Here is a 23,988-nt window from a genome sequence, read left to right as displayed (position 1 = left end):
CAAATTAGTTTCATCTTTTTGATCATTTGTTCATTTGTTGGTTGAGAAAGAGATGATATTGACCAGTGTGAATGTATTTCTCCAAAGTCATAGACATGCATACGTAGGCGCCGCATTGAGCGCTTCAGCTCGTTGCTGCGTTACGTCGACGTCGCCGCCATTTTGGTGAGGTCAAGACTGACCTGTGAACAAATTCATGTCAACGGGGGAGCTGCAGGTACTCTGGATAAAAAGCACTACAACGTTTATTTCCCAACTGAGTGGTGTTATATTCAAGGCTCTATGATCCACATGGAGTAAGAAAACAAAGTTCTGTTGTTGTTGTTGTTGTTGTTTTTGTTGTGTTCACTGCAAATTTTTACATTGAAAAATTGCAGCGTCTTTGATTTGAATATCGCTCTTATCAAATATTGTGATTTGGATAATATCTGGAGTAGTAATTGCAGTACCTGTCTGTAGTGAACTGTTGAACCTGTTTATTCAGGTTCTGACTTTTATTTGAGAAGGTTTCTGTTTCTTTCATTTCTTGACAGGCAGTCTGAGAGCACACCTGTCTTCCCAGGTTGTGAGTCAGAGAAGTTACTGTAGCTGGCGTGGTTACTGTATCACATATTAGAACTAAATATACTTCTGGTCTCGGATACAAGGCTACTATTTTAAGACTAAAGGCCTCTGATTCATTTTAAATTCTTTTTCAAATCAAACATCTGAAGATATTTGTGAGAATTGGCCACAGTTTAGGACATAACCAGACACGATTCAGCCATATGAATACCTCGCTATAATAGGTTTGTGCTAATTCTTGTTTATGGAATCTAGTACAACACATTAAATCCTAACTTCATGACGGTTATACTGTTTAGAGAGGTGTTGATTCAACTTTGTGCTGTGGTTAAATTTTATTGTGAGTTTAGACTAAATAAATTGATAGAAACACCTCTCAGTATGATGCAGTATAGCTTAAAATGTGTAAGATGTTTCTTGTGGTGTGTTTATTTTTACATGATTTGGCTTTTGGATAAATAGTCATTAAAGAAGCAGGTGTACTGTACATGAAAGTTTAATTCTTTGAGTACACTGAAACCAGTATTAAACACAGTGGATAGAAGTAATGCTCTTTCATGCATTTTGAATAATGAAAACTGATAACACACTGAGTTGAGGAGTGTCAGTGATGATTAAAAAGGTGGAACAATGTCAGGGTTACCCTTTCAAGGTGCCATCGATTCATCACACTGTTTAAAAAGATCCTCGACAAAATGAAACCCAGCCCGGCCGAAAGGTGTCAGGTGACATTTGGTTTCAGCTGAGAGTCTAAACTGTAGAAAAATTAGTCCAGATTGTGTCACAAACCAGTTATCATAATTTATTTCAACTTTTGTGCAGCATGGAAGAAAAAACACGGACAACTTGATTCAGTCAAAAGTCAAAATATCTAACTGAGAAATGTCAGTTCATATTAATGAGGTATTTGAGCATTAATCCAGAAAATCAAATATCTGGATTGGTGCGTGAGGTATAGTGGTTTCACAGAAATCATCTGCAGAGTCCAGTGAACACTCTGTGTCAAATTGAACACTGTTTACAGACTGGTTCTTGTAGATAATGGTGAGTTAAACTGGGAGGTTATTGCTCTGGTGGGTGTATTAGATGGGTCTGGCCTCCTCCTGACCTCCTTAAGCTTCATCTCCGTGGCTCATCTTGGCCATCTTCGCACGCAGGATCTGGATCTCCAGGCTGAGCTTCTCCCTCTCCAGCAGCAGGTTTCCTCTCTTCAGCTCCAGCAGATTCTCGTCCACGACCACGAGTCCCCGCGGCGTCTGAAACTGCTGCTGCTGGTCCGGCTCTGCAGAGAAAAAAAACACACGATCAACTGGGCCCTGCAGCTGCTTCATCACAGGTTAGAAAGCCTGGCTTTTAAAGGAATAGTTCCACATTTTAGGAAAGACGCTTTTTCATGTTCACTTATTCAGTTAAAAATATAAATCAATACCACTCTCATATCTGTCCATAAAATTACGATGACGGGCGTCCTGAGTCCCCTGTCTCGTTTTTCACCACAATCAAAATAATAGTTTTGAGAGCTTACGTATTTACCTGCAAGCCTTTCTGACAGAACCTGTCAATTTGCTAATAGTTAGCTGTCAAAGTGAAAGTTGTGCCCCAGGTGCTCAAGGAAGCTGCAATGGCATCCATGTTGTTGAGAGGTGCGGTCTGTAAGTGTGCTAAGTGTTAAAATAACTGTCCCCCATCCTGATGAAACTGTCTAAGGTGTGTACAGAGGCATGCATGAACATGCAGTAGACTTAAGGGTCCCGGTTTGGGGGATTGAAAATATGATCCCTCCATGTAAAATACAGTCCCACCAAGATTTTGCAGGCTTTTTTCATTTTTGCAGCCTAAAATACCTGATTTCCCTGCAGCTTTTTTTAAAAAAATTGTGATGCACGTTGTAATGTTTTGTAGGTATTTTTATGTGTACGAAAAATAAAATTGTGGGAGCAAGTGGAAGTTGCTTTTTTTTAGTATAATATATTCAAAATTATAGGCCAGGGAGAAGCAAATCACACTCTGTTCTGAGTCTTCTACGTAACCTTACAAAACATCTATCAAAATGTGCTTTACTTGTAAGTGAATAAGTGCACCTGGGGGGTATTTTACAGGGAAGTAAAATCTTTTTGCAGCTCAAACTCAGCCAACACACCAAAGACAAAATTATAAAATCTTAAAGTGCTCAGAGCATTAAAATGTCAATAACAACAAATAAAAATCAACCTTGTGTTCTTCCTACTTTGTTCTTGTGTTCATATGACAAAATAAGGTAGATGGATAATAGAATAATGGAACTCGTAGGGAGCTACGATTTTTTTTAAATTCACGGAGAAGTTGCTGTGATTGGACAAAATCGCATGGTGCAAAATTCACAGGGATTGGCTGAAGTTGTGTTGTGCTGCAATCATGACTTCCTGGAGGGACTGCTAGAGCAGACTGTTAGCTTAGCTTAGCACAAAGACTGAACACAGGGAAACTGCTAGCCTCTGTCCGTCCAATGGGAACAAAATCCACCTACCAACACCTCTAAAACTCACCAGTTAACACACTGAAGCTCAGCTGAATAATCTTAATAAAAATTAGACTCTAATTGGGTAACAGTAGTAAGCCTAGTAGTATCACAGTATAATTTCTCTGGTTACCATCATCTTCATCTTCTTCGTTTGTCGTCAAGGACTTCAGCCGCACCTCCACAGGGTAATGGTCGCTCACTTCCAGAGCCTGGAAAATAAATTTTATTTGGATTGATAGTAGATAATGTATTATTCTAAAGCTGTTGTAATTATAATTCTGGATGTGTGTGAATCAAGTTGTGTTGGACAGAATGAAACCAGATTGAACCAGATGTTTGTAAGTTGTTCTCACATAAACGCTAAGTGGAGCTTCGCACATTTTTGTACCAGGCAAACTAGTTCTGGTTACTTGTTTCTAAATATTTAAAATATTACAATATTTACGAGCTGTTCTGCGATGCCAAACCAAAGCCAGATTTTAAGACTGAGGCTCTCAAGAACAACAACATGATTTATTTCAGGAAATTGTGAAATGAGAGCGTTAAAACAACAACAGACCTTCTCCTCACTGAGTCCGTACGCCTTCTGGAAGTTGAAGGGTTTGGCAGAGTTTGGTACCACGGCCTGGAGCATGTCGTCTCCGTAAACCACGATCCTGAACAGCGACACACAGTCTCACATTATCAAAGTCAGTCTCTTTAGTTGTTCATATTACACCGTAATACTAAAGGTAGACTTGCTTTGCTGCAGCAGCCATTATGAATACAACATAAAAACTTGCAAATACAGAAGTACAAACAAAAACCCCCAAATCAGTAACAATTAAAAGGAAACAAACTTTTGTTTCTATTTCAGACAACTTAAAGGAATAGTTTGAATTTTTAGGAAATACACTGATTCCCTTTCCTTGTGTTTCTATGTGTATGTTTGTTACCTGTCATATGTGTGGTCGTTTCTGGTGCTCGCCGTGGTGTCGACCTCATCTCCGATCAGCCAGTGGAAGTTCTTGTCGGTTCGGATACGGATGGTCTTCATGTCCCTCTTTGAGACGTACCCGCCATCCGCGTTGAAGTCACCCAGGATCATGACGTTCTACAGAATAAAGGTGACAGAACATTAACAACATGTACCAACAAACGTCCAGCATGAAGTGTTCACGATATCGCCACACGATTATTGTGGCCAAAAACATTTCACAATCACATCATCTGTAGAGAATCTGAGAAGAAATCTTGCTTTCAGTCAGTTTCATCTGTTGTGTGTTTTGTCTCTTTTTTGGCAAATGACATTACACACAAGATATTAATGTAGGGAGGCAGAGACAAAGTCTGTAACCACAACTGTATAAAAGTGTACAAACTACACATAATATAGAGTGAAAAGGCAACCAGATTAACAAAAGAAATGGAGCTACAGCTCTTTTATTTTGGCATGCCACCCTTCATGAGCCAAAAAAAAAGGTTCAGGCCTGACCACCCACTTCCGCCCCACAATTATTATCAATCATTAACGATAACTGGGAAACAGTGGATAAAAAAAAAGATTAAAGCTGAGTTTTAGTGAAATATAGGTCAGCATGAAAGCACCAGCAAACTCTTAGTTGTTCATTTCCCTAAATGAATCATATTCATTTAATTTTGTTTCACTCTTTATTTCTCCACTGGTCATAAAGGCCTCCCATGCAGTGGATCTTATTTACACAATATGTTTATTATTAACATGATATTGATATTTAATTTTGTGATACCGATGTATTGTGCAAAGCTAAGTAGGACCTGATATTCTTAGTTAACTCTAGGTAAGACAGCAATAATCTTGGATTGATCAATGGACTTCCTGAACTACCATCTCTGAAGAGGAACTACTATTTTAAAACTATTAAAGTAGTGTGAATTTCTCTGTAAAGAGTATTAACATTATTTTCATGTCCTTGTCGTTAGATCAGTTCTTCCCAACCTTGTTTGTCAGATTACAGACTTTTAATTTTGACAGTTCGAGACATACATGACCACATAAACACAGTATTGCACAGTAACCACCAACAGAAAGACGTGGCAGTGAAACACAGGCAGCGGAAATTGTAAATCGCCGCCACAGCAAAAGAATTTCTGTCTGAAGGTATTCTGTGTTAAAAGTCAAATCAAACTCGGTTAAACTTGTCCGGGACTTCAAATGTTAAATTGTCCCTGTCAAAAGTAGTTTGCTGTCAATTATTTGTGCAAATCATTGTCCGAAAAAAGAGTAGTGTGGCCCCCTGGGTAATCAGAGTGTTGTTTGTATTGTTATCACTGCCAGTGTACTGATGATGTCATCATGTCCTCACATCAGTCCTCCACTTCTTCTTGACGTGCTGGAAGACATCGTAGAGCTCGTCCAGCTCCTTGTCCGAGTCCTCTGGTTTGGTGTGAACTGGGATCATCACCAGGTCCTTCAGCACTGTGGTGGGCACACACACACACACACACACACACACACACACACACACACGCACACACCTAACTGACAGGAAGTCCACTGCAGCCGTGTCCTTTACACCCAAACTTAACCCTAAACACAAAGTCCAAACATTAATCTAAAGAGGTGAGACAAGAAACGTGTTGTTGCATTTTCATAGTTTTTCTAGATATGTTCTGATGATTTTTCCTCCTCTCTAAAAACATTCAGACAAAAGTGTTCCTTTGTGTGCACATCATCCGTCTTCTACCTGTATTGAGACATCTGAATCGCAGGATGTAGGGGTCTCTAGCGAAAACGTCTCCTCCCTCAGTTGCCTGGTCATCAAACTGATAGGAGCCCACCAAGTCAACCAGGTCATCCCTACACACACACACACACACACACACACACACACACACACACACAGAATTATCAGCTGACCAGGTTTCTGTCCCTGTGATCTAATTGTGGGTCCTTTTCTTTGGAAGGGGATTAAGAGGACAGGGATGACGGTAACTCAGGTTTGTGGGGAAACAGTGAGAATCTGCTGCAGGTGAACACACTCACCTGTACAGGAACATGAACTGCTCCTTGTAGCGCGTTCGGCCCAGACGGCTGCTGATCTTCAGAGTGTAGTGATGCTTCTTGCTGCATCTGGACAGACAGAGAGACAGACAGACAGACAGTTGTGATATTTCCTCTTGCGTAGCTTCAAAATTCTGTCTTTTCAACATTGCGTGTATTCTGCTGGTCCCATGTCACAAATGTTGAGAGAAACTCATCTTTATTATTTCACCACAGTAGTGGCAATGCATGTATAAAACTGTGAGGTAGAGGAACTGATCTAAATAATAATAATAATAATGATGATGATGGTGGTGATGATAATGAGAGAAACAGAGACAGAAACAAAGCCTGCTCTCACTTGTTGAGTGCATCCAGAAAGATTTGGACAGACTGTCCGCTGATGTCCACCACCTCCAGGATCAAAATGATGTCATATCGAGACACAATCTGAAAGACAGAGAGAGGGAGAAAGTGGCTGTTCTGTTACTATTGCAGGCAAATACCATAACAGTATTATGTTTTTGTTTTAATTGAATATATTAAGGGACGAACCCAGAATATCCAGAGTTCACTCATTTCATTTTATTACTAACTCTGGTTAGATTTTGCTTATTTTTTCTCTGGTTTCATATTTTGCTACTAAGTGGTATTGATGAACTAACTGAATTTAAAAGAAACTACATTAGATATGTAAAAGCCCAAAGATGTTATATTATTATTTATTATGTTTTTATCTACTAAAGGACTTCAAACTGTCTCACCTGCTGTAATGTTTTGACCCTAAATTGGCTGTCAGGTACAGATGAAGGAAAAAGTCAGGGATTTCTTTATTCTTCTGTACCTGACAAAAACACCGATTTATTCATATAACAAGAACAACTTTTAATTGGAGCAGGTGACGGTGTTGTGAGTCACAGTTTCTCATATCAGTTTGGTGACCAGGTGACTGAGGGAGGAGACGTTTCGCTAGAAATCTTTACAATCCTGCAATTCAGATGCCTCAATACAGGAACAAGATGTCTGTCATGTACACAAAAGAACACCTGTTGTGTGTGTGTGTGTGTGTGTGTGTGTGTGTGTGTGTGTGTGTGTGTGTGGGTGTGGGTGTGTGGGTGTGGGTGTGTGGGTGTGTTTCCCTGCTGGTCGTTGTTACCTTAGTCAGGATATTGAGGATATCTGGGTCTGACACTTTGTTTTTTCCAAACTTCTGGATGTTAAAAGATGCTATTTTCATCGTGGCTGCAGAGAAAAAGAGAAACAGAAAGAGAAGGGAGACATTATTGACAGTTTAATGAGTGTGTTTGTGTCTGAACACGCACAGGCATGTATGGTATTACCAACAAGCTCTGTGTGTGTGTGTGTGTGTGTGTGTGTGTGTGTGTGTGTGTGTGTGTGTGTGTGTGTGTGTGTTTGTGTGTGTGTGAGACGGCTTTTCAGGTCTCCTCCTGTATAACAAGCTAAATTCATACTGTACACAATAAAAAATGTTTGCAGTGTTTTAAGTACACGCTATAAACATAAAACACTGTTGGCACAGAGTTTTATTGAGAAATTTAACAACATGTCATGTCAACTCAGAAATGAGCATCATAAAATGTTAAGAATGTCAAAGACAGCTTGATCAAATTAGGAGTGATTTAATTTAATTAAGAACACGTTTGAGGTCATTTCTATCATTTATTACATTTTTCTCTTTATAGTTGTTTAGAAAGTTGTTGAATGTGATTATGAAACACAAAAATAATCTCTGCAGAGATTAAACTCAAATTGAAACAACAAATTCTTCAGGGTGTGTTATATTTACTGAAAAATGGGTTCTAGTGCTGCACAATCTGTTGTCTTTTAGGACTTTTCTTCCTTTGCTACATTTACCATCAACACTTACTGAACATCCACATGAAAACTGCCACATTTTCCCTTTAAAACAACGAGTTTTTACTGTGCAAAAAAGAAACAAAAATCCCACAAATTTTGTGTAATTTCTTAAAATATATTAGTGGCCATTTTGATTTTTGTGTTTTTGATTTTAGGTTAGGTTAGTCCTTTTTTTGAGGCCAGGCTTTTGTTTATTTTAATTTATCATTCCCCTCCAGACTTGTGATTGAGGCAAAGCATAGTTCTGCACACATAGTCTGCTTGGAACAACAATGCATGTGTGTTAAGTTTGTTATGCAAAAAAAAGTATAATTTCTACGTTAAAATCCTTAAAGGCAACATAAAGAACTCCTGCACACTGACACATGGCTTTGGGATAGATTTACTAAATACATGATGATATTTATGATCACACTTGCTTTTAAAGTGTCTGGATTTTGGACGATTTGAGGATTCGTGGATGTTCTTTATAATTTATTGTGTCATTTCGTATATTTTGAATGCTGCTGTCTGACTGATGATGCTTTAAGCAGTTTCAAGAGATCATCAATCTTAGCCATCCTCTGACTGGGTGATTGGAAAAGTGTTGTTTGTATATATTTGGAAATGTTTTCATGCTGAAGGTCAAGTTCAGGTTTCAACATCACACCTAACATCTGATTTTCAATGTGCACAGAGAAACTTTCCTCTTTCAGCAGATGCACATTAAAACAGCCTTCTAGAATGAAGCTCAAATGTCCAACTGCAGGAACAGAGAAAACCCTTTTTGACTCCACACTGGCCTCATTCTTTGCACATATAATAGTGAACAGGAGCTCTCATTATGGAGCTCTTTAATCTGCCTGTTCATGTATAGAATATGCCTATATTTTATTTAACCTGACATATTGCACATGCACATAAACAGTCTGTATGATTTTTGGCACGTTACACATTTATATGTACATTGGACAGTCTTCAGTCACTGTATATAGTAGTCTATCTATTTAAATCTTACTTATTTTGGTTTCTTTTTCTTCTCTAACTTTATTTCTTACTACTTATCACCTTGCACTGCTACTTTTTTGTGCTGCTGTGTCAAATCAAACTTTTCCTGCAGGGGATCAGTAAGGATGCATCTGATCTTATGGATTTCAGCAGCCTGAGAGATAGTCAGATCAGATACTTCTGTATCTCCTGCCTGACAGCAAATCCTCCCTGAAATAACTCAAATCATCAGTCTTTCAACAAAAACGGCTAAAGAAACCCTTCAGGACTTGTTCTAACAGGTTTAGTCGCCGTGTCTGTAAACACTCCCTCCCAGCCAGTCTCCCCTGATCTACCTGCAGCCATCTGGTCTAAATCAACACAGGACATACCATACTTACTGTAAATTTACCTTTAAGCACCAGTCTGTCAGTTTACCCTATAGCAGGGGTGTTCAAAGTCTGAGACTGTGGGCCTCCTGCAGATAAAGACTGGAAAAATACTCTGCATTAGTGCTTTTTGCTCAATGCCTGGGTGTTTTTTGACGTGGGATGATTATGCTATTTAATCCCACAGACACTCAACAATGGAGCTAAAACAGCACAATACTGCTGTTTCACATAACTTCAGACTATACCAAATACCAAGAGGCCTGATTCCCACTTTGAAAACCTCTCCCTTATAGACTCAGATGGCAAACAGCTGCACCACTAACAGGCTATAACTAACAACCATGTGGCTGTAATCAAACAATGTAAATACATGACTTATACTTAAGAGTATTTTTACAATCTGCATCTACTTCATTTGAGTAAGTAAATTTGTGTATTTCAGCACCAGTGATAATCCACAGAATGTTCAACCAGGGTTGCCAGGTTTGTTTGACAAAACCAGCCCAGTGGTTGCCTCAGTCCAGACCTTCGAGTCCACCCACTCCACTGAGTTGGCGGTTTCTCTGAACGAGGAACTGAAGTGTAACAGATTGGTATCAGCCCAACGGCCAACACAACCAGAGCCGTGAGGCAGATTGTATTTGTGTTTGTGGGCGTGTGTGTACCAGGTCCATGTGGGTACATGCTGATCTGGAGTCAGTTTGGCAGGATTTAGGTATAAATAAATTATTTCATTCATTCATAATTATAGATATTATTAATGCAATTTGCTTGCAAAATACATACAGCGGACAAAAAAAATAATCTTCAAAAGTAGCCTGATTCCAGGGGAAAAACACAGACCTGGCAACCAAGTGTCCAACTTAAAAAGGTATTTTTTCAAGTATAAAAAGAAATCTGAGATTTTCTGACACCTGAGAATTCTTTTTTTTTTTTTTTTTTTACCTCAGAAAGTCATTTTATGATTTAGTACAATAGATATATTACATATTTCCTCTTTAAGTTGTAATGCATCAAGAATTCTCAAACTTATTCCAGATTCCTGGAGGAAACATCTATTAAAATATTACTTCTTTCTCTTTTATCCTAATATTTTAACGTTTGCTTTCCAAATTAGAACTTATTTTCATAACATTTTGTCTTTCTAATAATAAATATTTATACTTTGTCCTCAGTATCTCAGTAGTGGCTCTGTCCCAGTATGGTGTGAGTGTTAATATAGATCTCTATACTAAATCTTGTCAGTTATTGTAGTGTTATAGTTTATACATTGTTTGTTGTTACGGCTGAATCAGACAGATTATTTCAGATGGAATATTATAGCTATGATGAAATATTTGGCATTGATGATGATATTGTGACCATACTTTACTGAGCTTGCTGAAGTTGCACAAGTGGAAACTTGTTTGTTATTTTTGTGCCATGTGGTGTGTGTGTGTGTGTGTGTGTGTGTGTGTGTGTGTGTGTGTGTGTGTGTGTGTGTGTGTGTGTGTGTGTGTGTGTGTGTGCAATCTGTCTGCTGAGTGACATAAAGGAAGATCTGATGGTGGTGATGCTGCGATTGCTGCTGTAGTGAACAGTGGTGTGTGTGTTCTGTGGTTGTTGAAGTTCAGCTCTCTTGTTGCTGTTGATGAGAACAGCAGAGACGTGTGTGTGCGTGTGTGTGTGTGTGTGTGTGTGTGTGTGTGTGTGTGTGTGTGTGTGCTTGTGTGTGCTAGGCGGGTGTGGTTCATTTCTGATTGAAGCCTCATGGTGCACCATAGGTATTTAGAGTGTTTCCTTTTAATCAATTGAATCAAATTTGTTGAGCAGCACAGTTACGTTGTTAAGATTGGGAGCTTAGTTCCCTTTAAAGAGGACAGTTCAAAAATCAAAAATACATGTTTTTCCTCTGGCCTGTACTGCATTTACTAAATGACATCCAGCATATGGTGCCCAAAGCACAAAGTAAATACATTTGAAAATCTAAACCACAGGACAAGTGTCATCTGCTTCCATTATATTAGAGAGAAGTGGGACATCTCTATGGCTGATTTCTCCAAAACTCTGCAACTCACACCAGAACTATCTAGGCCAGAGGAAAAAATATGTATTTTTGATTTGGGGGTTAAATGTCCCTTTAATAAGCTCAATACACAGACATTAAACATCATTTTGAGTTTGCAACATCACTAACAAGGCAGCAACACATGTTCACATACAGTATTACGTAAACACATTTTTAACATGATGGCAGCAGTCACTGTATGTAATTGAAGTTTAGTGTCTCACCACAGGAATGTATCTGACTTGTAATTGTTGCTGTCAGTCAAAAAGAACACAAATCTTTTCAAGTCTGACGTAGATCACAAACAGCTGGCAGCATGTTGTAAACATCAGCTGCATCTGTTATTCTTTGTATATTTAGTTATTTGATCAATAATTCAATATAAACATGCCTACAATTTTACAGACTGCCCGCTTTACTGCCTGCCAAACTCCATTAACGTTTTGCTCAATTTAAGAGTTATAAACATATTCGTCCTCTGCAAGAATATGAATGATTTCTTACGACTCATAAACAGACACTTACCCATTCTGCAAAAATTCTGCAATAATTTGAAGTGAAATTAATGTGAAACGGACAAACAAAACAGTTATTTTGGTCCGAAATGGACATTTTAAAGGAGGACATTGAAGTGAGTATTTCAACTTGACGTTTTCTTGATCTCTGTTGACACATCATGCTCATGTCATGAGTTACTATTATTATTACAGATTTAGATACAGCAGCCCTGCATTTATATGGATACATCCTTGGTTGCTGGTGATTTAAAAAAAACAATGAAGTCACTATTATCAGTGTATTTGCATGTGTGTTGCGAGGTTGTCCAACTAGTTTGTGTTTGACCTGCTGTGTGTGAGGTGATCAGTAGATACCACAGCTGATAACATGCCAACAAACACAGAGCAGACACTTTCTCAGAAGTAACACAAACAGTAAAGACGCCGTCGTCAACACTGGGATCAGATATCAGTGTTGCCCTGACTAGTTTTACCTCTTATGAAACTTTCAGACGTCTGTTTTTACCTGCTGGTGATTAACATAACAAGCGATGTCCTGTCTGCTCTAACAGCAGACTATTAAGAAAACAGTCTGGATGGACGCGTTGGGTTCAACACTCACTGCCATATTTACACTCATGAACTTTAACTGCATTTAAACTTCACAGTCATGCATCAAGATCCTGTTTTATCCCTCTAAAAGTCCTCAGAGTAAAAATAATTATTAAGGTGGAGTTGACAGTACAAGTAAAACACAAACTTCAACACTGTTACAGCTTGTGAACAACATTCTTCAGGATGTAAATTAATTCTGGTTGGATCTATTCCAACATTAACACTAAGGCAAGAGCACAGCGGCAAAAGAAAGAAGCGAATTCTTCTGTACCGATTACTTTTGTTTTGTGACATATTGCTAGGGGCTAAAATACCGGAGGAGGAAAGAGTCTGGACAGATGAGCAGCAGGCTGATTTCAAAGGGGGGAGCAGGGGCAAGAAGAGGAGGGCACCGCCGTGACAACCTCCCCGCAGGTGATACTGCTAGTGTCAGCTCACGTAGCGACAGAGCTGCTCCAGGGAGGATTCATTATACCAGAACCTGGGCTCTGAATCCCCTTAAGACACCTTCCAGTGCCTGGCATGATTTGACAGCTGTTTGACAGAATACTATGCAGGATATTTCTTTAAAAAACAAAAACAATCCTGGGTCTTCATCAGGATCTAGGGGGCTCTCAGAATTACTTTGGCGGTCTAACAAATTAGTGTTAAAATACTGTCTGATAGTGTCACCAAAAATATTGATAACTATACTGTATTTAATCTTTGAAGTGCTGTCAGGACAAATTTTTCACAGTATCGATATTCCGGTACAAGCTGCGCTTTCTTGCTTTCTTTTCTCACAGAAAGCGAGTTAACACCCCTGCAGCCCACATAGTCCCTCCTGACTGTTGTCATGTTTTATCCTTGTTATACTTACCTTTAAAAAAAAATCTATAATGTTATGCCCATAACTTACCCCTTATCTTTTCCCCGTGCTCTCAAAATTGGTATCAAATATCAATATTTTTCAAGGTACTATATCGAAATTAGAAATTTCAGTGTCATTACAACACTATTGTCTGAAAATGCACATCTACATGCATCAAACATTTTATTAGCACCAAAAAAAACACAAACAAAGAAGGCTAACCTACTAAATCACTGTGTGGCTCCAAAATGGAAAACTAGTTAGTTACGTATTACTGAAACATACTGACCAATTATCTGTATTATTATCCAGCATACAGACCCTCTTGTGAGCCATAATAGATCGTTTTGTAATTTCATGAGCAAGAGACTCTGACACACCCTTCACCTCAGAAACCACCGGCGAAAGTGCAGAGGGTGAGTTTAACACACCTAGCATTAGCCATGCTAAGATTGACTTAGCAGCTGTGGATATATACAAATGTTCAATACGGTATACTTTGCAGGGGGTCCCTGTTCTGTTTCGCTGTCAGCTAAGGCGTCCATGGACTGAAAAAAACATTGAAGACCCCTGGTACAGACTCCACTAGAAGTGTGTGGGAGTGTCTGTATCTGCAGATAACCTGCCCTCTACCTGCATTTTCTTATTTTTCTCATGTTTTGCTGAGCTGGGGATGCTTCTGGGCCTCAGCCCGTTTGGCTGCAGCATGTTGCCTCCAGCCAATACAGAGCGCAGGCTGTGACAGCATGAGTCTATAAAAATGAAGCGACCGACGGTTACATCACCTCAGAGAAATACACCAGCATACACACACACACACACACACACACACACACAGGCAGAGCAGACTGAGGATCGTTTCGGTGACATTCACACAAAATCTGGTTCTGTGCGGAGGTGTGTTGTGTTTATTCGTGCTTTAGAACGTAACAAACAACAGGAAAATCATTTTTCTCTTTTAAGGTGCTCTCTCACTTCATTCACTCTCCACCTGTCTTGATCATTGAGGAGGGGCGAACTTTGAATGATGTGTGTGCAAACAATCCTGCATATTCTACATTTAAAGACCAGCATACTGCTAACTTGTTATCTACTGCTCAGCCTAAATGTTATGAATAGTCTGATATCGCTTTAATCAACTTGGGGAAAATGGTTGCATCAAACATGGCAAAATGGTACGCTGATGCTTTAGCATCATAAATATCTTACTGTCTACCTGGCGCCAACAGCATGACAGTGTGTGACAGCTCAAATATTTGAACAAAAGAACTACAGTGGGTGAAACGATGAATACTGCACATCCAACAGCTTAGCGGAAGCTTCTCAGGTTTCACTGTAATTATCTGGACTTTGTTCGGCGGCGTCGACATCACACACCTTTAACTAACTGGTGATAAAATATTCAAATCCTCTCAGTGGTGGAATAAATGCTTCTTTTACTCTTTACTAAGTTGGGATACATTTTAATTACTTAATATACTGCCAGGTAACATAATTTATAATAATAAATCAATAATTTACATGCTGATTATATTTTTATCAATATGTGTCTACAAAGGAACTGGTATCTTAAGTTTGTAAACTAATTTAGTCAGTAAAAGTACAATATTTGCCTCTGATATGCACAGGAGTACTCATGCCATAGTAAGGAGCATCAAAAGGAAAAAGTACAAGTACCTCAAAACAGGTGGAGTAAAAGGGGTCAGGTCCCAAAAATAGTGAAAAATTACTCACGATCAATTTAAATGACTGCTGTGTTAACCTGTCAGCAGTATTTACTGTACTATGTGGTCCATGTTATTACAGGTGTGAATATTGATGGATGAGAAAAGTATTTTTTTTTATGTAATATAAATGTAAAAACAGCAGTATTCCCCGCTGTGGGGCACTGAGGTGGTGTGAAGTATATAAATATTATAAAAGTAGTCCAGAACTGTTCTTTTCTGGGTACGAAATGGTGGAAACCAGCTCTCTATATATTTCTCTAATGTTATATTATAATACAGAAATTTATTCCAAGGAACATACAGGAAGGTGCTTCCTGATGCAGTCTGTTTTCTGTCCTTGGTGGAAAGAAAACTTCTGTATTCAATTGTTAAGTGTGTGAAATAAAGGAATTAAACTTTATACTATTTTTCTGCCATCCTGCTGAAAAACCCACATTACTCAACCACTGTCTGTATATTAATACTGAGACATTTACCTGGCGATTAAAGGTTTAATCAGCACTGTGTGAACTCGTTTGACAAGAGCTTGAATGTAACGTGATGTTTATTCATGTAAAAGTCACACACTCCAGCTTTAACATGAGATCCGCTCATAAAACATGTTTTATGTTCAATTGATGCAACAACAGACACAAAGTTCACTGCATCATATCAATAAATTTACTCTCACAGGGAAACTTCTTCACAGTACCACCAGTACCTCTTCTTTTCATACGTCCGGTGGGTTTTACTGCTAATGGTAAGTATTTTGCTTTTCACTTGAGTACTTTATCCACCATAAACAGAACAACAAAGTATCAGGAAAAAGCTGAGTAAACCGCCAGCAGCTCAGATCTGTACTTGAATGCCTGACTATGATGTCCCACCTGTTGTTTCAGGCCTACGGACTGGAAGAAGGCTGTTTTCATCGTCTTAAGACATCTAAAGCCTCTGAGGTATTCAGCTCAGCGTGAGGAAAAACAGACAGAAAGAGAAGAGGAGTCATTTCTCACCTGTAGGAGAAGAAGAAACTGCTGCTGCTGATTCAACCTTCAGTCAGGTTAGTTTAGTCCCAGTAAGGATGAAACAAAATGAAGAAAGAGAAGGAGAACCTTGCAAACCTCACAGTGTTTATGCTCTTCAGTCACTGCCGGGGGGCAAAATACTCTACAGTTTTTGACCACAGGCAATGTGATTGGTCGAAAGCCAACCAATAGCAGGAGCTGGACAGAGACACACGTACAGGGAGGGAAAAAAAAAAACAAGGATCCCGCCCTCCATAATGTTTTCCTGTTCTGTGTGTGTGTGTGTGTGTGTGTGTGTGTGTGTGTGTGTGTGTTAGAGGATATCATCTGGTCTTTATGCTCCTATAATAAACAGAGGCCATAAACCGAAGCATTAAAACTTGCCTGTGTGTGAAAGAGGATGTGTGTCTGCTCACAGCCTCTCAGCAGAGTTGCAGACGACAAAAACCCACAAAGCAGTGACAAATAACATGCCAACAGGAAGTGGTTTACCCAGATACATTCGGCTTGTCTGAGAGTAATTTGGCTTCCCTGTTGCCAAGAGCTGCAGTCCAGTCGAACAGTTTACAGCACCTTACATAGTTTGTAGTGAAAGTAGTCGGATGGTCAAGTGGGGATGTTCCCAGAGCTCTGGAGTCACCCAGAAAAATACTCAAAACTGCCTCTGTGGTAGTTCCTGATATAGTAGGTGTCTCCAGGACCACATTTTGCCAAGGTGAAATTTTACCAAATATAAGCGCCATGAACCAACACATGAACGACACCACCTCCTGTGTAACGTAACTGCACTTAATCACAGTACTTGAGTAAATTTACTTAGTTTCCACCGAGTTCAACCAAGTTCACTGTGATCAATAACATGCAAATCAGGCAGCTGCAGCACATCAGTGGAAGAATAATGCAATCAAAGTGATTGTTGAGATGGTGATGGAGGAATCATCGTGCATTAAATAAGTGTAACAGCAGAGCTTTGATCAGTCAGAGTGCTTATTTTCATGAGTTGTGTACTTCATCATCAAGTTACTTTCATCTTCATCACCAACTTTTGCACAGTAATTATACTGTGATAAGCACGACAGCTTTCTTTCTTTTGCTCTCATATTTATTCATATGATAAATTATTTTTCCTAGATTTTATATATCAAAGCCCTGAAACTAACCTCAATTGCACACAATAAACAGGACATAGAAACACAAAAATTGCTAATATGACACAGGTTTTCTTCACTAAAAACGTTTTGTGTCACTTCTAAATTGAAATAAATAGCAGTAAAGTTATGGTATTGTAGCTGAAATATTTATAATATATTTATTACATTAGTCATCATCAACCACAGAAACAGAGGAAACAATTTTACAATTATTTTACAATTATGAAGAGTTTCTATAAAATGCTGATGAACACATTTGAACAAGAATAGCCTCACGTTTGAGTTCATTAGCAGAACAACACCAGGGGAGTGTGGAGGGGCAGGAGGAACATCCCTCGCTGTAATCAACCAAACGGTGCTGGTGTGGTGGGTATCATAGGTAGCACTGGGCTGATGAGCTGAACCTGTTTTTTTTTTTTTAACATATTTGACACAAAGGCCCCCTAATCCCCACATTCCTCAGTTTACCTGAAACTACTTTCCACTCCTAGATCTGCCCGGGGGAGGGGGGGTTAGGGGCCGTGCAGGTGAACCCTCCAGTTGTATCCTGGATTACCTGACTGACACGCCACAGTTTGTGAGACTGGGGAACTGCATGTCAGGAACTGTGATGAGTAACACCTGGTCCACCCAGAGGACCTTCCTCCACCTCTTCCTGATTACTCTTCTGGGTTCCATTTAAACTGGGAAGTCGGAATTTGCGAGTTTCCGGTTGGAATATTTGACTGGAACGTCAGATTTCCGACTTGTAAAGTCAGAAGAACCTCACCAAACCCAATGAAAGCCCAGGATGGCTGCTCTGTGCATCAACAGTGCGCCATATTTTTCTTCCCAGTATGACGAAGGCATGACCCGCCCAACTCTGCGTCTGATTGGCTTAACCTGATGTTCTACCTGGTCTCACTCCTCCTGCCTGAAACTACCTAACCCAAATAACTTAAACCTACAAAGGCAATGAGCACTAGCCAATCAGAGTCAGAGTAGGGCGGGTCCTGACTTCGCTCTCTTGGGTAACAATATTTGCCAAGAATATGTGACTACAGTACTAAGATACTGTTTATTAGCACATTTGTCCTTTGTATCTCTCTAATCAGTTATACACAGCACTGTCCAACTTCTATGGACATGTTGTAGCAGTGTTTGTGCGTTATACCGTGTCACAGGCAACGTACAACAAAGGCGTCTTATCTTGGTTTTCTGACTTTCTGTAGTCAACTCATGTGCAACGTGATTCCCAGCTCCGACTTCTGGGTTAAATAGATTGTAGGAAAACGCCTCTGACATCAGCTGCAACTCACGCCACCAGCAGAAGCTCTCTGGTGTCTCCGCCTTTATGTGGTCTAACAATGGACAACAGTAGGACCAATACAGAGGCCTGGAGGAACTCTTCGTTGGTTGGTGCAGGTTGTGCAGCTGAGTATGAACAAGATGGAGGAGGTCTCAGTGGACCTGCTAATTGGGATTCATGATTACTTTTTCTGTAACTTTTGGCACAGTGTAAAAGTTATTTTCCATCCACCTTATTTAGCAGATTTTTTAGTAGAGCATGAAGATTTTGAAGCCACAATGACATTACACGTTTTTGAATGTTCCCTTTCCTTTTTAGACAGTTCTCACCAGAAAACTAACAGCATTGGACATTTGTTGAAACGTCCAAAATGAGGTAGAGAGGCACTAATTATGCAAACATCATAAAAGATGCATTAGAAACAGTGTCTCATAACCAAATTAACCAATGCAATGCATACATTTTCCTGACAAACAGCCCCTTGTTGTAGTGCAAAGAACTAATCTCTGTTTTCTGGATTATTCATGATTGTTCTTGTGTAGTGTTATTTTATGTCCCACCTCAGCGTCCTGTTTCAACAAGAAACACATTGTGGTAGATGTTTGTTGAAAAAACAAACTAAGGCGTGGTACTGAGGTGTCCTGATGAAGAGAGGAAAATAAAAGGTAGGTATAAGCTGAACAGCCAAAATAAACAACGCCTTCTGTTTTCCCAAAGTTCTGCCTCCTCACTTTGTGATTCATCGGTTGTTAAGGTTATTGGACAGGTGATCTGTGCCGCTGACACCTCGACTATAATTTCAGATGGCAGAGTTCCAGTCATTTCCTCATTGATCTCTGCGAGAGAAAATACTGGCGGCTGCCAACTGAATTTCAGATGAAATTCTTCTCTGCATGTTGGCATACAAAACTGTGAGTAATTACAAAGGAACAAATAAAAAAAAAATCAGGAACAATCTTTATGACGAATCAGTAATAAGTAGTTCCTCAGTAACAGGATAATGGTAGTAAATGATGACGAGAACTGACAGATACTGTGTTTATGAATCATTAATGCTTGGTTTATAGTCATCTGAAGCAATATCAACATGGTTTTTTGGCCATTGAGAGCAACACAACAGTCATATAACATAATCTTTTAAAGGAATAGTTTGAATTATTTGATCTGAGGTAGTTATTGATAGTATATTACCTATAGTCAATGCTGGTCAGCACACTCCTAGTTTGCAGAAACAGTGAGGGGCACCAGGGTCACCATAGGTCATCCCATTGTCATGAATGAGATAACTCAAGAACACCCTGAAGTATTTTTTTTCTCAAACTTGGTGCAAATGTCCACTTGGACTCAATAATTAACTGATTACATTTTGGTGGTTAAAGTTCAAAGGTCACTCGTCCATCCCACTTATGTGAAAACATGAGATATTTCAGGTACACGCAGAGTAAATTTATTCAAATTTGGTACAAACATCTGTTTGGACTCAAGGATGAACTGCCCAGATTTTTGTTGTCAAAGGTCAGAGGTCACTGTGACCTCACAATACACGTTCTTGACAATAACTCAAGAATTCATGCGCTAGTTATGACAGAATTTCACATAAATGTCTGATACGATACTAGTCAGTGCCAGAGAGTAATACTTAAGTGTAACTAGTTACATGTTATTAAATTCCAAAATAAAGCTTGCCTGGCAGAGTTTTGCAGTCTACTGAGTGACTATTTATTCATAGTTTTCACATGATATCACATTTACCAAAGACTACAGAAAATATTGTTTTAATCCATTTCCCAAATTTTGTGACTTTTTTCTTTATCTTTATCATAACTGCTTTGACTTTAACTTGATATTTGTTGACCTTTAGCACATTTATACATAATCTTTCTCCTTTTTCTTATTTTCCTTAACCCAATTTCATTGCATTAGCTGTATTTAATCTTTGTGTAACTTTTCTATATTTAGAAAAAATGTTGATTTTAGTAGCACAGGTGTGTTGCATTTGTTGCCATGTTTTCCACTGTTTCTCCATCATGTCTGTTTAAGATGACTGAAAGCCAAAAAAAAATTGGCAATGAAAGTGTAAATAAATTTGATTGCATACAAGTTTCTCCATTTGCAGAGACACATGGAGCCCACAAGTCAGAACTCATCATGTTTTCTTTGCACTCTTCCCATGAAAGGAGTTGGCATAATGAGACAATCTCGAGTGTGACAGTTTGTAATCATCACATTCATCATTTGAGCATGGACAAACGAAGCTCCACCTCTTTCCTTACAGCACTGAGACAAACAGGAAATAGAGTTTGTTTTCTGCATTGTTCAGTCAAAAGAGACAGACACACTGAGAAAAATTACAGCATCAATCTTCATAACTGAGAGAAGAAAGGATTGGGATGCAATACTGGAATACTGAATACTTCCACTTCAACCTGCTGCCGACTGAAAAAAAAAATCAGAAATCGAAGTGAAAGTAACTAGGGAACTTGATACGAAGGGAGAGAAAAACACCACAGTCTGTGTTCCTGTTTTACCGCCCTGCCTGGTGATTTTGTCACTTCACTCAAAGGTAAATGGCTTCCTGCCCAGAGAAGGATCTCTCCTGTCCTGTCTGCCATGACATCTTCAGAGATCCTGTTGTTCTGTCGTGTAGCCACAGCTTCTGTAAAGACTGTCTGCAGAGATGGTGGACAGAGCAACAATTAAAGGAGTGTCCAGTCTGCAAGAAAATACCTTTATTGAGTGATCTACCCTGTAACCTGGCGTTAAAGAACGTATGTGAGGCCTTCTTACTGGAGAGAGATCGGAAAACTTCAGCAAAGTCTGAGTCTCTCTGCAGTCTGCACTCTGAGAGACTCAAACTCTTCTGTCTGGACCATCAGCAGCCGGTGTGTCTCGTCTGCAGAGATTCAAAAACACACAACAACCACAGATTCAGACCCATCGATGAAGCTGCACAGGATCACAGAGAGGAGCTCCAGAAAACCGTGAAGCCCTTAAAAGAGAAACTGAAGCTGTGTAAAGAAATTCAAGGACACTATGATCACACAGCAAGACACATCAAAGTCCAGACCCGGCACACAGAGAAACAGATTAAGGAGCAGTTTAAGAAGCTTCATCAGTTTCTTCAAGAGGAAGAGGAGGCCAGGATCGCTGCTCTGAGGAAGGAGGAGAAGCAAAAAAGTAAAGTGATGAGGCAGAAGAGTGAGGCTCTGAGCGGAGATATAGCAGCTCTGTCAGACACAATCAGAGCCACAGAGGAGGAGCTGAGAGCTGAAGACGTCTCATTCCTGCAGAACTACAAGGATGCAGTGAAAAGAGTCCAGCAGCGCCTCCTGCTGGATGATCCACAGCTGGTCTCAGGAGCTCTGATAGATGTGGCCAAACACCTGGCCAACCTGAGCTACAACATCTGGAACAAGATGAAGGAGATGGTCTCCTTCACTCCTGTGATTTTGGATCCAAACTCTGCTCATCCAGAACTCCTCCTGTCTGAAGATCTGACCAGCGTGAGATGTGGACACAGACAGAGGCTTCCAGAAAACCCAGAGAGGTTTGACTTTCATGACATTGTCCTGGGCTCAGAGGGCTTTGAGTCAGGGACTCACAGCTGGGACGTCGAGGTTGGAGACAGTCCAGGCTGGGTCCTGGGTGTGGCGGCACAGTCTGTCCAAAGGAAGGGAGACACGAAGTCCGGACTGTGGCAGATAGGGTTATCTGATGGTAAATACGCAGCGGCCTCCTCATCAGATCCCAACACCGCTCTCCCTGTGAAGACGAAACTCCAGAAGATCAGGGTTCATCTGGACTTTAACAGAAGAAGGCTGTCATTCTCTGATCCTGATACTAACACACACATACACACCTTCACACACACCTTCACTGACAGGCTGGTCCCATTCATTAGTAGTAAAAGTGAACAACAACTAAAAATATTACCAGTGAAGTTCTCTGTATCATGACAGATTAGTCAGTGGCAATGAGATATGAATAGTAATCATCTATTAAAGGGATAGTTTGGAGGTACTTATCCATAGTCAGTGTTTACCTACAGTAGATGGCAGTCAACACACCCCCAGTTTGGAGAAGCAGAGACGAGTACCAGCACAGAATCTAAGCGATGTACTGCTGTAGACAGAGTCAGGAATAAAAAAACCCACTCTCTTTAAGTGAAAGCTATATTCAGATTATTTTCATTGCTTTACCTTGCTGTTAAAAGCCTTTTCGGATGGGAAACCACAGTTATATTAGCCAAACATCTCTCTCTCCAAACCTACCAAACTCCAAAGGCAAAATCATTAATTTTATGTCTCAGAATACAGGAGTTGGCAGTGTACTACTGCCTCGATCTGTGTCATTGCGTCATTGTGTGACTTCAGGATTTTAAAGGGTTAGTTCAGAGTTACAGAAATCACAATAACCAAAACAAACTAACAGATCAAGGTAGTGAAACTCTTGTGTTCTGCAAGGTTAAATTACAGATTTTTCCTATGGATTTTTCCTGTGGTTCTAAAAAGTGATTTCCAATGATGGCAAAACAAAAATACTGTATTGAAACATTCATAGAAACTTCTTAAACCACTTCTGAAATCATCCTCTCCACTGTTTGTGTATGATATATACTGTAACTATACAGGGCAATAAAAACAAATTTGACTTGACTTTAGTTGACTTGACTGTGATTTAAATTGTATATCAATACTGGCTATTATAGTGCTATTAACTGTTCATATGACAGTCTGAGTAGTTTTTAATCTTAAAGCTTTCAGGGATAAATTAACCAGTTATGAAGTATCATACTTAAGCTGTCTTGGAATTAGTATTACACAGCCCTAAATATGCAGGTAGAAGCATTTCACAGTTTCAACAGTTTCTTGATTCTACTGATCAAACATCACATTTTATCTTCTGATTTAGCTTCCTAGCTAAAGTAATGTTAGCTAGCTAAATCTGTTTACTGTGGTGCTGTTGTCATCCATGATAGGCTACAGTTCTTGTTTTTGAGAGGAACTGTAGCTGTCTGGGATAAATTAGTTAGTAGCATACGTTAGCCGAGTCTAAAATTTTAACTTCAGCTAGATCATGAAAGCCAGCTACCTTTAGTCAGCACAGTTAGCCAAGGTGTATCTGCTATGCAAATTAAACTCCTTGGGCTTTATTCAAAATTCAGTTCATTTGACTGTGGACAAAAATGATTGGGCCCATTAGATCTATAACATTAAAGATTCACACTATGAGGAAAAAGTCCTCAACAAGCCTCTTGCTTGTACTCCAGTGAGCGGTGTTAAAATTCTCCTTTGAGTTATTAGACTATTTTTGTTCTCATGCCAACACGTTAAAGAAAATTAGCCATGATGAACAAATTTATGACACCATCCATCTGAGAAGTAACACGAGGAGAACTCACCACCATAGATGTAAATATTGTGGATAAAGGTCTGGCTGTTTGTTGACATGTAAACAGCAAACGTCTTATAGTAACGTCAGCTTTGGAGACGACCACTCTAACAACCT

At 39.5% G+C, this 23,988-nt stretch overlaps 2 protein-coding genes across 4 annotated transcripts; one reads left to right on the top strand and one right to left on the bottom strand.

Annotated features, from left to right (window-relative positions):
- Positions 1-1,340: 1,340 nt before the first annotated feature.
- dnase1l4.1 (deoxyribonuclease 1 like 4, tandem duplicate 1) lies at positions 1,341-16,188 on the bottom strand. Of its 3 annotated transcripts, none has more exons than XM_084740403.1 (11): positions 16,030-16,089; positions 9,322-9,400; positions 7,222-7,307; positions 6,427-6,515; positions 6,069-6,155; positions 5,770-5,882; positions 5,389-5,501; positions 4,000-4,157; positions 3,624-3,720; positions 3,195-3,273; positions 1,341-1,846 (listed from the first exon to the last, which is right to left on the bottom strand). In XM_084740403.1, exons 3-11 carry the CDS (start codon positions 7,300-7,302, stop codon positions 1,677-1,679), a joined length of 987 nt encoding a protein of 328 aa, XP_084596529.1. In that variant the 5' UTR covers positions 7,303-7,307; positions 9,322-9,400; positions 16,030-16,089; the 3' UTR covers positions 1,341-1,676. The 3 variants fall into 3 exon arrangements, with proteins under 3 accessions (XP_084596529.1, XP_084596539.1, XP_084596521.1); XM_084740413.1 differs by having other exon boundaries at positions 9,311-9,400; positions 16,030-16,044; XM_084740395.1 differs by lacking the exon at positions 9,322-9,400 and having other exon boundaries at positions 16,030-16,188.
- A 4,183-nt stretch (positions 16,189-20,371) lies between these two features.
- On the top strand, positions 20,372-22,646 carry LOC146332205 (nuclear factor 7, ovary-like). The gene has a single exon (XM_084740381.1). The coding sequence runs from the start codon at positions 21,048-21,050 to the stop codon at positions 22,434-22,436; it is 1,389 nt and encodes a 462-aa protein (XP_084596507.1). The 5' UTR covers positions 20,372-21,047; the 3' UTR covers positions 22,437-22,646.
- Positions 22,647-23,988: the final 1,342 nt, after the last annotated feature.

This window comes from Lutjanus erythropterus, chromosome 2 (genome assembly GCF_056507025.1).
Source record: "Lutjanus erythropterus isolate fLutEry1 chromosome 2, fLutEry1.hap2, whole genome shotgun sequence".
Taxonomy (NCBI): domain Eukaryota; kingdom Metazoa; phylum Chordata; class Actinopteri; order Lutjaniformes; family Lutjanidae; genus Lutjanus; species Lutjanus erythropterus.
The sequence above is the reverse complement of the archived record's forward strand: the minus strand, read 5'-3'. Positions and strand labels throughout refer to the sequence as shown.

Excerpts from the sequence above, each read along its gene's own strand:
- dnase1l4.1 (XM_084740395.1), bottom strand. The coding sequence starts at position 7,302 with ATGAAAATAGCATCTTTTAACATCCAGAAGTTTGGAAAAAACAAAGTG. Across the intron at positions 4,158-5,388 it reads AGAAGAAGTGGAGGACTGAT|AACGTCATGATCCTGGGTGA; the intron begins GTGAGGACATGA and ends TTTATTCTGTAG. Across the intron at positions 3,721-3,999 it reads AACGACCACACATATGACAG|GATCGTGGTTTACGGAGACG; the intron begins GTAACAAACATA and ends GTCGCTGTTCAG.
- LOC146332205 (XM_084740381.1), top strand. The coding sequence starts at position 21,048 with ATGGCTTCCTGCCCAGAGAAGGATCTCTCCTGTCCTGTCTGCCATGAC.